Source organism: Mustela erminea, chromosome 17, assembly GCF_009829155.1.
Source record: "Mustela erminea isolate mMusErm1 chromosome 17, mMusErm1.Pri, whole genome shotgun sequence".
NCBI classification, from domain to species: Eukaryota; Metazoa; Chordata; class Mammalia; order Carnivora; family Mustelidae; genus Mustela; species Mustela erminea.
Genome location: NC_045630.1, coordinates 23,275,243 through 23,290,743, shown reverse-complemented (window position 1 = coordinate 23,290,743; position 15,501 = coordinate 23,275,243). Strand labels below are relative to the sequence as shown.

General features: G+C 44.1%; 1 protein-coding gene across 1 annotated transcript in view; it reads left to right on the top strand.

Moving 5' to 3' along the window:
* The window catches only part of AXDND1 (axonemal dynein light chain domain containing 1), a 109,709-nt gene extending 94,208 nt beyond the window's left edge, over positions 1–15,501 (top strand). The window contains 5 exon segments of the mRNA XM_032318541.1: positions 2,147–2,254; positions 4,845–4,949; positions 9,521–9,603; positions 10,441–10,697; positions 14,108–15,501. Of these exon segments, the coding sequence (XP_032174432.1) occupies positions 2,147–2,254; positions 4,845–4,949; positions 9,521–9,603; positions 10,441–10,697; positions 14,108–14,181 (627 nt within the window). The 3' untranslated portion in view covers positions 14,182–15,501.

Genomic DNA, 15,501 nt, shown 5'->3' with positions numbered 1-15,501 from the left:
TTCTTGGGGAGAGCAGCTTTGAAATAGGAAGGTCCAACTCTCTTCTTTGTTAACTATAGCTCCTACAGGTGTCCTGGCTTCTTGCAGTAATAGCAAACTCCAGGAGTACCCCTATGTTTCTATTGTTGAGCTCCCTGTAATCCTTGTAAACCTTGAGTGATAGCTGCAGCCATAACCTGCCCTTGAATAACACTGTCGTTGATATCCCTGCAAACTTTAATATATGTACTCAAGTCTTTGCTTTTCCAAGGTCTGATGGCTTCTTTACACCATTTATTAGCTTGCTTATAAGCCAGCTGTCTTATCAATGGCATGGCTCCCTCTACCTCCCAAATATTCGACCAGCTGTTTGCATCAGCCTCGCTACAAAATCAGCATATGCTTCATTTGGTCCTTGTATTACCTTAGACAGCTGACCCTGTAAATCCCCACTGCCTTGAATTGTCTTCCATGCTTTAGTGGCCACCGCGGCTATTTGCAGATACACCGCAGGGTTGTATTGTATTTGGGCCTGCTTTCCCATGTACGGTCCTATTCCCATTAATATTTCTAGGTCCCACTGAGGATTTCCAGCCGCTGCATTACGGCGGGCAGTGTCCTGTGAGTATTCTTGCCAGGCTGTTTTCCATACTAGATATTGCCCTCCCGACACGGTTGTGCGGGCTAGGTTGCCCCAGTCTTCAGGGACTAAGTTCATTCCCGCTATGGTCTCCAACAAAGATACCGTAAAGGCTGCCTGAGGGCCATACTGCATGACTGCTTCCTTTAATTGCTTAACTAGTTTAAAATCAAGAGGCTGATGATACCGCTGGTTGTTTTGGTCCTCTAAAACCGGAAAGGCAGAGGCCAGGTCATGATCTCTCCAGCTCGAAACCCTGTCACTACCACATGTGGTGCAGCAGCTACAAGCTCCTTGGCACGCCATAGGATTATATGGCGGAGGGGCACTAGGCGTCGCTGGAGTCGACAGTTTCAACTGTTCAAACTTGGAGTGCATTTTACGGTCTAACTCCTCCCCTGACATTTCTTCTTCCTCTTCACTAGAACTACCCTCCTCTGAGGCATGAGAAGACTGCTCCTCTTTCACTTCCTCCAATGCCTCTGCTCCCTCTTGTAGAGCTGATTCACATTTGGGTTTCGGCCCCACCAGGCATCCCCGGACTAAGGTCCATATTGCCAGGGTCCCGGGTGGCAAAAGCGTTTTATTGTCCTGTTTCTTCAAATCCTCCCCTAAGTGGTCCCATTGAGGTATGTTTAGCAAGCCTTCATCTAGGAACCATGGAGCCACCTTTTCCACTGTATTCAAAAAGGCCCGAGCAGTTTTTGCTTTTAGTGGAGTTCCATTGGCTTTCAGCAGGTCTTTTAAAGACTCTTCCAACCGCACTTTAGATACTTCAGATCCCATTATGAACACACAGACAACAGACGCGGACGTTAAAGACACTAACACATTAACTTTTTACACGCATATACTTCAGTCGACCTTTACTCCCTGCTTTACCGTGGAATTCCCACTTTTGAATGTGCCTAATGTCCCCGCTTACCTGCGGACTCTCACTCCCCGCTTTCCTGTGGATTACCTGCAAGTTTCCTTTATTTAGTTCAAGGGGGGCCGGCGCCATTTATCGCCCTCGACGCGCAAGAACGACAAGAAGCCCCAGTTCAGATGCATCTTCCCTCTCTTTATTTCCGCAAGTCTACACACTTATATACGCTTACATGACCAGTCAGCGAGCAGGGTACAGGAGGGAGCGAATCAGGCTGCGCACCTAAACGAACAACTTTTGCTAGCAACCAGTGCTGTGTACCTCCTCTTTGGGCGTTCCGCTTAGTCTCATGAGGCAACTTTTCTTGGCAACTCGCCAGGCGCCATCTTTAAGTGGTGGAGGCCTCCCTGGCCAGGGGCCTGCCTCCGACACCCCTTCAGATCACTATATTCGTATCTTTTGGGTAAATACCCAGTAGAGCAGTTGCTGGGTTGTAGGAGGACAGGGGGTATTCTTATTACCCTTTTTGTCCTTATCCCTAGCACAGTGTCCAGTTGCAAGATTAGTGCTCATTAAATACTTTTTAATGAATAATCAGTATATACTACAAGTTATTAATATACACTAAACTATAATCGTACTATTATTTCATCTCACAGGATTTTTTAAAAGAATTAATTGAACCTGAAATAGACAGCCTTTTTACTTTTGGAGAAGAGGAAGAAGAAAGCATGAAGGATAATTTTCAGATGCAAAAGGAAGAAGAGGTAAGATGATTTCGTATTATATTTCCCTTTCCCTTTATATTTTTAAAGAATATAAGTATAAGTACTGAGGTGCCTGGATGGCTCAGTTGGCTAAGTGTCCGACCCTTAATGTCAGCTCAGGTCATGGTCTCAGAGTCGTGAGATCAAGGCTCATGTCAGGCTCCGTGCCCAGTGCAGTCTGCTTGAGATTCTTTCTCTCTCCTTCTCCCTCTGCCCCTCCCCTTCACACTCTCTAAATACATACATACATACATACATACGATCTTTAAAAAAAAAAAGAATATATATAGGTTCTATTGAAGATAGAAATAGGTCATCTGGAATAAACACTTCAGCTCCTTTCCTTTCTTCATAGAGATTTAACTGTATCTGAGACACCCTTATCTCATTATTTTCCAAGGTAGGGGTATCCTTTTCCTTTTCAAAAATTGGTCACTTCCCCAAAAGCCTCATCCACATCTGTACTCCCATTACCTACACAATCTACCTCTCACCCTTATGCTGTTTCTTTGTCCTTGCATTACCAGATTTTTCCAATAGTAATTTAAACTCTATGTTTCCAATTTTTTCTTCTTCTTTTGTTTTTTTAACTAATGGGGCTTGAACTCATGACTCTGAGATGAAAAGCTGAGCTGAGGTCAGGAGTCTGATGCTCAACCATCTCAGCCACCCAGGTGCCTCTGTATCCACTTCAGTTTCCATTCTGGGCAGCTTTCCCCTTCCTCCCAGGCCTGTCTCTGCACCGCCTTTCTCCTAATCCCGTCTCTACACCTGCTGGGGAATTTGTAGTAATAAAACCCTTTCTGGGGCATTTATAATGGTAATGATGATGATGATGATGATAAAAATGCAATGATAACTACAAATAATTGAGTACCTATCTTGAACTATATGTTCTGCATGTGCTATTTCTTATCTGTACAACACAACTTCAAGGTAAAAATTACTGCCCCATTTTATAAATAAGAAGCTCAGAAAGGTTGACTCTGACTTATCCTAAGTCAGAAAGCTTTAAGTGGTGGAACCAGTGTTCAAACCCAGATTGGTCTGGCATAAGAGCCCTTGCTGATTCCTGGGTTGACTACTACTGTCCTTGGCTCTCAGAACTCAAGATCACCAAACACTCTCTAGACTGTTTTAACTTACTTCCTTGATGTTTCTTCTCTCTGAATAGTTTAAATGTTGGCATGATCCCAGGCTGTGACTAGGTCCTCTAGACCCATGATACATGCTAGACAGCAGAAGAAAAATTTTATACAATATCTAAGCCTCTTTTGGCCAGCATTTTCTGTTTATTTCTGGTACAGTGCTTGGGATATAGAAGGCACAAAATAAATGGAAAACAGTGTTATTTGGGCACTAAATTCTGTCATATCTTTTATTTTTTTAAAAGATCTTATTTACTTATTTGACAGACAGAGGTCACAAGTAGGCAGAGAGGCAGGCAGAGAGAGAGGGGGAAGCAGGCTCCCCGCTGAGCAGAGAGCCCGATGCAGGGCTCGATCCCAGGACCCTGGGATCATGACCTGAGCCAAAGGCAGAGGCTTTAACCCACTGAGCCACCCAGGCACCCCTCTCATACCTTTTAAATGTGTAATGCATTTCCTCTTTTCTTCCTCTTGTAGCCTTAGTTCTGGCCCTTTCCTTTCTATGTTACAAAGTGGTTTTTTTCTTTTTAATAAGATTTTATTTATTTGTTGACAGAGAGAGAGACAGCGAGAGAGGGAAAACAAGCAGGGGGAGTGGGAGGGGGAGAACAGGCTTCCCACAGAGCAGGGACCCTGATGCAGGGCTCGATGCAGGGCTTGATCCCAGGACCCTGGGATCATGACCTGAGCTGAAGGCAGACCCTTAACTGACTGAGCCACCCAGATGCCCCTATGTTACAAAGTCTTGTTTGGTCTCCAGATATCACTTTCTCTGTAAAAACTTCCCTGAGTGTCTAGGCAGAATTTAGGGCTCTTTTCTGGGTGCACAAATCTTTTGGAACATACCAATCATGCGTACCATAATTAATTCCTGGTCCATCTCTCCTACTGTGCTGTGAATTCCTAGGGTCTGGAAGACATCCTCTTTGTTTCTTTCACCATTGTCTCCCCTGGTCTCCACTTCCCCATCTCCACTAATTTCTCGGTATTTGTCGCCCTCGGCCCGCAAGGACGACAATGAGCCTGGTATGGTGTTAATGCTTCATTTCCGTTTATTTAATCAACTTCCTTAGCTTATATACAGCAGGGTGACCAATAAGGGGTCAAGCAATGGGGAGAGCCAATGAGAGTCCTGTTGCTATGCTGATTAAATTTGATACAGCCAATAACTATGTCCTCCTTTAGGTGGGCTTCACCAGAAAGTTCATTGTATACTTGCAGCATACTTTGCTAGCAGTGAGCCAAGCACCTTCTTGTAATGGTGGGGACTTCCCTGGCCGGAGGCAGTCCCCGACAGGTATTTGCTGTACACCTTCAAAAATGCTTGTTGAATGACTAACGCAAATGGAAGATTAAAGCTTCAGATATTGCCCAGGGAACTTGCCACGCCACTGAGTCACACACCAGCTCACTAACAGGTCCTTTGTGTTTCTATGCCCTAGAAGCCTTCAACATCCAAGGAGGAGGAAAAACTCATTCGAGTAATTGAAAAAGATGAAAATATTTATTCTAAACCTCTATTTGAAGCAAATATATTCTCTTCCTGGGTATGTATCTGAAACCCAAGTAGGAAATTCAAAACCAGAGAAAAAAGCTAAGAAATTTAACATTATGTAAAAATGATATGGATTTAACATAACTTTTAGCTCCAGGAGGGCCAGGAGCTCCTACATAATGCATTTTTCAGATTATTTTTCTTTCCAGCATCATTTCTGGAAAACTCTTGTTTTTTACCTTAACTTATAAAAAACTTCTCATTCTCTTCTTTGAACCTCATTTTAAAATTAGCATTTTATTGCCTTCCTTAATTTAACAGTATTTTTGTCAAAATTTGACCTATTTTTTAAATGAATTCATTCAGCACACTTTATTGAGAACTGTGATTAGCATATACCTCTGAACACAAGAATTATTGGGAAATTGGAAAACTTTAGAAACTCAGCAGGAAAACAGATTTAAAATTCTTCCACAGAAAGTTCTGGGACTATGGTAGACTTAAGTCAGTTCTAGATTTCAGTTCTAGATTGATATGTCTTTCTGTGAAGGTTGTCATGCCTTGATCCCATTAATCCCCCGAAATGGCATACAGCATTTTGCTTGTATGTTTCTACTGTGCGTGTCCTTGCGGGGGAGGCAGGTACCAGAAATCCATAGACTTAGTCAAATTTCTCAGCCTCAAGGTTAAGAACCACTTGACTATTAGAGATCTGATCCACCTGGGTTGTCAGGGGTGTGTGGAGGGGTGGGAGCCAGACCGAGCATGGCAGCAGACGACAGTGGGATGACTGAGGCAGAGGTGTGGCCCAGGGGGGAGGCAGATTGCGGGGATGTGTGTCCAGGGAGGTCGTTGGAAATAGGCTCCAACTCTTGTAGGAAGAGCTGGGAGAAACCATGTGGAGAGTCAGGGAGGCGCTGCAAACTGGGGTGAGAGCAGCGCCGAGAGGGGTTGCAATCACATTCTCCCCAAGTTACATCTTTTCAACAAGTTTTCCGTATAGTATATTAATCTATCAGTCTTTAAGACTGGGTGAGGCAAGGATGTAAGAGAAAGCAGGGCCGTGAGCCCTGTAAGGAAAAGGGAGATAAAGGGTAGCACTGTTTAACTGTTTAAGCACCCCCCCCCCCCCAGTCCCACCTAAGCCTTCCTGCCTCAGAGTTTCTCCCCTGCTGTGTCACCCAGGCTAGGAGTCAGGGTCAAACCTTCCCAATATCCTCAAGACAGGTAGGAAGCAGGCAGGAAAACAGCCTATAGTCGGGGTGGGGGTTGGGGGGGCGTGGTGCTTGTTTTTGATGGTGGGGGGCTTCTTCTCCAGGACCTTCCCATCTGACATGGTGTGGTGCCACGTGACTAGCTCACCTGAGGCCGATGTGGCTCAGGAAGTCTATCTCCAGGCTCTGGAAGTTTGCTAATGTTGCTACTCTAGATCACTGAAGGTCTTTGTTCTTTTTTTTTTGCCAGATAGCCTCTGGTCCTAAGGACATAAATAAGCATTTCACAGGGATACCAGACCTTTCAGGCGGCAGCAGTCTCTCCTGCGGCTCTAAGAACACAACTCCCAGGAGGCAGTATGTTTGATTAACACTAGGGAGGAAAAGGAAAAAAGAAGGGCTCGGGAAGCAGAAAGCCTGTGGCATGCAGGTGTAACCTGTCATGTCACTGGAACTGAGCTGTGAAACTGGAGAGCTCCAAGAGATAGAGGGGTCCCAGGTGTCTAGCCATAAATGGCTCCAGACCCCTGAGAAGCTACAGACACGAGCATGGAGTTTTCAGTTAGTAACGCCTTCTGCAGGTGACTCCGGATGGGATTTTCTGGGCATTGAGATAAGAGTGATAGCTCAGCAGGAGAGGTGGTACGTCACCACCAGCTTGGGCAGACTAGGGGCTTGGCCTCATTCATACCATTATCTGATGCCTGGTGTTCACCATAATGGGGCTGGACCACCCAGTATGCAAACGCTCCTCAATTAGCTGGGAGGTAGGACTTTGTGAGGATTCCTGAGAATTGTACTCAAAGCAGACCCCATGTACAGGACTTGGTCTGCTGTGCCTGAAATGGTCACGCCCAATGGACAACCCGATTCACTGGTTGTCCCAGTAAGTTGCACCAACTTTGCCGCTGCCCTTCCTGGGAGAAGGCTGCTCTGCCTCATATGCAGCCCAGTTCAAGAATCTTGCCACACAGCACCGCTTGGGACCCTCTCTGAGTCACAATCATTCCGACACTGTTGCTGCAGGACAAGCAGCCAGAATTCTCTAACATCTCAGCTGGCTGGAGGAGCCAGGGGGTGACTAAATCCACCAGCTTTCCCAGAGGCAATACCAAAAGTACTCAGAGCGACCCTGGCCCCCAGGTGCTGCGGCTTGACCGCAGGAGTAGCGTTGCCTACAGCTCCGCGACCCCAACAAACAAGGTGTCTGGAACAGTCTCTCTCAGGCTCTTCTTCACACCATAGATTCCTGCTGCCTGTAAGTGTTCAGTGTGTGAGGGAGATGGGAGAGTTTGCTGGATCACCTGTGAACTGGGGAAGGATGAACAGGGGCCAGACTTGGGGGCATCAGCAGTATTTTTAACATAAGATTAAACTTTCTGCCTTTCCCTCTGTTACTGGGCTGAATGTGGCCCTTAGATGCCTGTGTTTCCCTCTCACCTACCAGAGTACACCAGAGCAGCTACTAATTTACCTATTTAAAATAGCAACAGGGAAAGGGCATTGGAATTGGTCCAAAGCTGATGAGGAGCTTTGTCAGTGCTTGGATCCCAAGGAGCTGGGCCTGGAGCCAAATCTTCCCTGAGATAGACCCAAACTAGAGATACTGTACAGTCGGAAGCCCATAAGTAGAGTCAAACATGAGGAAGACCAAGTCAAAAAGGCCAAAGACAGAATGGGAGTCAGAGACCGCGTACAAAGCTACAGCAGATTGGCACAAACAAGAGGGGGGCTGAGGCAGGTACTGCCAAGAGCCATGAGGCCAGTGTTAACAATCACCAGCCCACTGTTGACCCAAAGCCTTACAGAGAACATAAACAGTGAATGAACACACATTATGTATGTTCTATGTGTTATATACTGTATTCTTACAGTGAAGTAAGGTAGAAGAAAGGAAATGTTATTAAGAAAATCATAAGGAAGAGAAAATACGTTATAGTAGCAGACTGTAAAAAAATCCAGGTACAAGTGGACCCGCATAGTCCACGCAGCTCCAGGGCACACTGCTTATATCTTGAGTGACCGTGAGTCTGAAGGATCACATGTACAGAGTACAGTCCTGCCTTACTCTGGTTCCCACCGATCAAGTTGTTTCATACAGTTAGAAACCATGCGTGGAATTCCAGTTCTAGAAGCCTCTGCTCTGAAAACTATTCTTCTGGGCTCAAAGAACAGCTGTTAGTGGCATGTGTGGGTCCAGGCTGGACAGTGATCACCATTTACTTCTCAAACGTACTACCCAAGGAAAGGGAGCAAAACAGAAAGAGGAGAATAGGTGACTGGGAAAATAAGAGAGTAGAAGAGCGAGAGTAAAAGTGAACATGTTTAACATTGTTTCTTTTCTCTGGTTTTCCTTTAGAAAAAGCTAGCAGGGTACACTGGGATGTGTGGTGGAGAAGGAAGAGGCCTCGATGAGGGGTTTGCTTTACCCCACTAGATCCTTCTGTGAGGATGGCAGGCTGCCTACCCTCTTCCGTCTCCCTTTCCATCTGTAATGTGGGGCTTACCTTTTACGTGACTCAGGCTGGGAAGCATAGATAAATGAGATTTTAAACACAGTTCTGGGTAAAAAGGGCTGAAGGGGACTCAGAGTTTCAGGCTTCCAGTGATGGAATGAATAAGTTCATGGGGATGAAAGGTAGGGCATAGGGAATATAGCCAGTGACACAAGTAGCACTCTGTGGTGACAGGCGGTAGCTACACCTGTGGTGGCGCAGCGTAATGTTGAGATTTGTCCAGTCAGCCTGCTGTACGCCTGAAAGTAATGAAGCATCATGTGTCAACAATACTTCAGTTAACAAAGAAGTGCACAGTTCTGGGAAAAAGGTATAATATTTATTTTTAAATATGCTTATAATTTTGGTTTTCTAAATACCTTCTTTTACCTTCCTCTTATTTTGTTTCCTGGAATGTATTCGGAGTCAAAATAAATGAAAGAGGTGTTTTTTTCCTTCATATTTTCCCTGTCTTGATATTTATGAAGTTCCCTAAGGAACTGAAAGATCCGACTGGATTTTGCGATGTTAAGAGCTTAATGAGGTGAGTTAATAAGAAGAATAGAGTTAATCTCTTTGATCATTAACTTGATTTATTACAGGAGCATGTTTACCCTTCTCTTTATTGCCCTTTCTTCCTTGTTTCTTTTTGTTGATATTATTTTCCCTGCATTTTTTATAATTCTAATTAAATTTTATCCACCTGTAGCATGAATAATTTGGAAGCCGGTATGCTATGTGCCACAGGTAGTCCCTATTCTTTTTCGGTGTTAAGATTGTGCTTAATCATCTACTATATAAATATGGACAATAGAAAAAATATTCTGGAAGATTTGGTCCAGAACATCCCGAAGAAGTAGAGTATTAACTGTTGGGACTCTCAGTTCATTCATACTACACATTTCCTTTGTCAGAGAGAATCAGCGAAGCAAGGCACATTGGCCCCAAAGTATCTCGAAGCAATGGCTATCATTGAACGCACACAGGAGAAGTTACTGTGAGTATGAGGCACCACAAGGGTAATTACAAAGATTGTTGGCCAGGAGGTGTTGCTGAGAAATCCACACCTCTCAATTTATCTTTGTTTCTTCTGCTTCTTTTATCCTTATTAGTGGGATCAGTACCTCCAGATCTTCTGCTGGAGGCAATGAATTCTACTGTTCTCGTAGACACCATCCTCACCCACAGTGGAGGTGGAGGAAGTGGAATGTGTGTAGGTGGGGAATAGGGTGTTAGGAGTGATCCATCCAGTCTGTTTCTAAGAGATGAGCTAGAGATGGGAATGAAACTGGGAGACACTACTCTGCAAGAAAGAGTGCTATATGCGCCGAAGAATAGGAAGGGCAGTATAGTAAAGATGGTCGAGAATGCCAAAAGAAGAGCATAGCCATGTGACATAGACCATGTGCTCGAGGAAGTAAGAAGCGCATTTCAAATTAGTTTTCTTGACTGTAAAACCTGGTTTTAGAGGTGCTGGCAAAGAAGGGAAACTATTGGATTTAGTTTGTTGGATCACATCAATGAAGAGAAGCCAAAATTAGCTCCTGGAAAAGGGCCCTGTTCCTTGGCTATTGATGGATCCAAATACCCACAAGTCAGGTTTCACTAAGAGCTGATAAATACATTGCGTTCTTAAATCACAGCATGACTGCCGTGCTGACATTACCACCCAGTTCTTGCTTAAGGATTGATGCTGCTGCCTCCCTTATGTGTACCTTTCAGATGCAGTTAGCTAATTCTACTGCCTCTTCTCAACAATGAGTTCCTGTATGTGAAAGATACTTTTTCAAACCTTTCCATTTTGTTGTGTTTCTCTGGACTCTGTCCCCATCAGAGAGGTTGAAAGCAGAGCCAGACAAGCAGAGGAGAAGTTTGATGATGTAAATGAGAAACTTCATTACGCCCTTATAAGAAATAAAGACCTGGAGAGAGAATTAGAGACTATTTTGACAAGTTCTAGACAGAAGGAGTTTGAAGGAAGGGAAGAAGAAAATGAAGGAGAAAGAGAAGACAGAGAAGATGAAGAAGATGATGACGACGATGATGAAGAAATCAAGCCAATAGAACATTCGCCAAAATCTCTAAAGAGAGGTGAGGCTTGCTTTCTCATTTTGCTTCATTTAGGTTATATTCATGAAACAAAACATGTTTGGGTAGCAAATATCTTAGAAGAATATTAATATCCTTAGTACCGATTTACTGGTTCATATTTTTCATAGGAATACACATACATTTAACTGTATAACTATCTTATTCAGACAATTCACAAAAAGAAAACAAAATGACTGACAATTGTAGACTAAGAAACTAACATAAGATACAAGTTTAGCCTCTAAAACTAGCAAATATTTTTATTTTATTTTATTTTTTGAAATAATTTATTTATTTGACAGGCAGAGATCACAAGTAGGCAGAGAGGCAGGCAGAGAGAGAGGAGGAAGCAGGCTCCCCACAGAGCAGAGAGCCTGATGTGGGGCTCAATCCCAGGACCCTGGGATCATGACCTGAGCCGAAGGCAAAGGCTTTAACCCACTGAGCCACCCAGATGCACCTAGCAAAGATTTTTAAAAACAAAAGAATGTAATGCTAGTTAGAAGGGGAAAACTGTTTTATAGATAATACTTGTGGGTGGGTGGAATATAACTTTTTCAGGTAATAATTTGAGCATATGTATAGATATCCCTTAAATACATGCATCTACTTTGACCTTTGACCTAATACTTTTACTCTTGATGATCTAGTCCAAGGAAATAATCCTAAATATAGAAAAAAAGATTAATGCACAAAAATGTACGATGTATCATTGTATATAATAGAAGCCATCTACCTCTCCAATCATGGAAGAAAGGTTAAATAAATTATATTATACTAATATACTTGAATATTATACCACTATTAAAATGGTTTATAATGACATGGAAATTTTTTTAAAAGATTTTATTTATTTGAGAGAAAGAGAGAGCAGAAGCAGGGTGATGGGCAAAGGGAGAAGCAGATGCCCTGCTGAACAGGGAGCCCGATGTGGGTCTTAATCCCAGAAAACCAGGATCATGACCTGAGCTGAAGGTAGACGATTCATCAACTGAGACACCCAGGTGCCCCAAGGAATTCTTTTTTAAAATTTATCTTAGGGAGAGAGAGAGACAGACAGAGAGACAGAGAGACAAAGAGAAATGAGAATGAGCAGAGGGGCAGAGGAGAGAGAAACCCAAGCAGATTCCACGCTGAGCACAGAGCCTGATGCAGGGCTTGATCTAACGACCCTGAGATCGCAACCTGAGCTGAAACCAAGAGTCAGATGCTTAAATGACTGTGCCACCTAGGTGCCCCGGAAATTCTTATGTGTAAATATCAAATGCAAGAAAACATACTTTTTTAAAGCTAGAAAAAAAGACCAGAAGGAAATTGTATCCAAATATTGATAGACAATGTCTCTGGTTGATGGAGGTTTGTGGGGAATTTTGACTTTGGTTTTTGGTACTTGTTTGATTTTCTATGAAAATAATCACCATTATTCTATGGGAAAACGAATTTAACTCTTTACTTTCTTATCTCTAATTAGTGCAATAACCTGCCTTTGGGCAGTTCTCAGTATCCCCAGGATTGGAGGCTATTTTTTTTATATTTGCTTTCACCTTCACCCTTTAGTGTGTTCCCAGGACAACTCCTGATGGAAGGGATAGGACAGGGAGAATAGCGACTTCTGTTTCTCTGTCACCCCAGTCTTCACCTATGCCCCCAGCCAAAGTGGTCGTTAAGCCAGCGCCCTACGGCCTAAGTGCATTTTCTCTCCTGTTACCTCTCAATGGGTAAGATGCTAATTATTCCAAGTATAACAATCCTTTGAATTTATGTGAGATAGTTTTCATGGCTTAAAATATTTTCACCTTACACTGTGTAATTTTATCCTGATAATTTGAAAACTAGGCTTTTTCCAGATTGCATTAAAATAAATATGCGAACCATGCAAAAGTAACCATGTTAAACTGGAGAGGTTACCTCAGTATGGAATGAGTGATGTCATCTTTGTCCATTTCCATAAAGATCTTGGGGATGAGGTTAAATCCAGAATGGAAAGTATTAAAAATTTTAAGCAGAGGAAAACTATATGCATTAGTCACCATCCTATAAACAATTACCTACACAAACATAGCCACCTTTCACCTTCCTTCCAAATATTCCTTCAGAGTCATTGCCGGGGGTGGTGGTGCTCAGAGGTGAAGGAGAGGCTCTGCAAACCTTAGGGGAATTGGCTCCTTGGTCAGGCCCTTCCCATGCCATGCAGGAGACCTGAACGTTTTCTCCAGAAAATCCAGAAGTTGGACATTCCTTAGGGGCATACGCCCCACCCCCACCCTGAGCAATGTGAGTCTCCTGTGGCACATGCAGCGTCATACATGTGCGACTTCCAGCACGAGATCACATTTCCCTCGAGAGCTGTGCGGTGAAGAACGGACAGTTACGTACAGTGAAGGAGAGAGGCTTGTACATGCTGGGCAAGGGGAAGATCTGGACAGAGCAGAAGACATACTTGTTTTGTTTTTGTGTCCGTTTTTAATAATTAGCAAATCACTGTGCTCTGAGCTGTGAATGAAGACAGGGATCCAGAGAGATGTTTAGGAAGATGAGTAGTGGCTTAGACTCTAATCTCGGTGAAGCCTGCAGTTAGGAGCTAGGAGCAGGGAGAGACACTAAGAGCAAGACAAGGGTGTGAACAAGATGACCGTATGTGGGATGGAGATGGAGGCAGCCAGTCAGAAGGATTTAAAGTGAGAAGCTTGGTGTCATGGAGCAGCCGGGGAAAGCTGGCTTATGGCTGGAGATCTCCTGCCCCCATCCCCAGGGCTGGGCCTGAGTCAGGTCTGTGCACGGGAGACTGGAGAGAGGGACCAGGAGACAGAACAGGAGTGCAGAATGGGTGTGGGAGGATGTTGGATACTAGCTCTCTTTGAAATTTTTTTCCCCCAAGTTTGGGATATCTATAGAAGGAAGGCAGCAGTGTTCTTTCTGTTTCTTTATTCTCCTTGACCACATAGCCCTCTTTTCCAGGACCCAGAACTCAGGTAACTAACTAACTAACTACACTTTAAATTTGGGAAAATATGGGGCACCTGGGTGGCTCAGTGGGTTAAGCCTCTGCCTTCTGCTCAGGTCATGATCCCAGAATCCTGGGATCGAGCCCGGAATCCTGGGATTGAGCCCCGCATCGGGCTCTCTGCTCAGCAGGGAGTCTGCTTCCCCCTCTCTCTCTGCCTGCCTCTCTGCCTACTTGTGATCTCTGTCTGTCAAAAAAATAAAATAAAATCTTTTTTAAAAATTGGGGAAAATGCATTCTGAATCCCAGTAACCAACATAGAGTCAAATTTTGCACACACTGCCTGTTTGTAGCTTGGGAGTTACTCAGGCAGAATGGAATTTTAAGAACACTTTTTAAAGTTAAAAGTCCTTAGTAAATATTAGATCTTGTTACTACAATACTCCGATTGTTTTTGTCTTTTCAGAGGTACAACGTAAGGAAGGTCCTCTCAACCCTAAACCCAGAGCTCGGACTAAATCCAAGACCAAGTCCAAGTAGCATCCTTTGGGCGCTGGGCTTCAGCAGGGCTCCCCTCACTCACCTCTGTGTGCTGCTGAGCTGACTGTGGCTCAGCTGGAGGGACTTCCTGTGCAACAGCTACTAGAAAAGTCACGACGTATAATGCAAGAATATTTTCTCTTTGAACGTCACAGTGAAGGCTGTAGGGAATAAGTGTGTTAGTTTATCTCCCAGATTAAAAATGGCTTGTTCAAAAATTTGCTGGCCTCTTCAAATGATTTCCTAACAGAGGTCTGTGAAAAGGGTCAGTTTCTGTCAAGAAAATAATGCTTTTTGAAGACTCTGAACTCTGCAGAGAGGAGTGGCAAATACAAAGGATTATTTTTTACAGTTTAAAAGAGAGGAGCCTGATAATGTTCTTGGGTTTGGGCAGCATTTTCAGACTTCTTGTGATTTCAGGCATGTTTATGATTTGATTTTCACAATAACCCTACAAAGAAGATGGGGGGAGATGCTGTTATTATCGCCATTTCTCAGAAGATGAACTGAGTCCCGCCCCCTCCCCCACAAATGGTTATAAGACTCCCTAAGGTCACAGAACTGATGGCTGTTGGAGCCCACTGCTTACTGGACCTGTGTCTGGATGTTTGACAGTGGTGATGGGTTACCAGGCCACTGTTCAGATGGTTTCCTTCACAGGGTGAGGACAGAAGATTGTACTGAAATTTAAGAATGCTGTTGAAGATTCACCCAGAATCGCCATTTTTTGCTTTGATTGCTTCACTTGTCTGCTCTGTTCATGACCCCAGATCCATCGAGGCATTAGAGATGGACTAACCGGCAAAAATAAGTTGCGAGTGACAAGTGGACATTTGGGGCCGGCACTTGGCAAGGACTCCTTCTCTACTGCTCCCGGGGCACTTGGATTTCCTCTGATTTCTGGGTCTAAACACCTAGGCGCCTGCTTTGACTCCACATATTTGGTGTTCTTTTGAATTTATCTCCTGGAATTTTAGACCCTTGCCTGTTGCCTAAGCCTCAGAAACCCTGTGACCTGGAGTCCCCAGCCATTTTCAGCTCAGTCCCGGGCCAGGCCTACCTTGGCCATCATCGAAGTGTAGTGTAGAATGTAGTGTAGGATGTTGTGTAGGGGTTTAAAAAATGCATGGGTTCTGTCCACCTCAGCCCACTGGATGACTCTTGAAGTCTGAGGGAGGAAAACATGACTTCAGACAGTCGGCTGTGCTCGTGGCTCCGCTGAAAGCTGGAACTGACACTGTGAGCTCGCGCTTACAGTCCTTGCTTTCTGCTTTCCCAAAGAGATTCTTAGGTGATTCTAGCAAATTTGGAGGCTTTTTG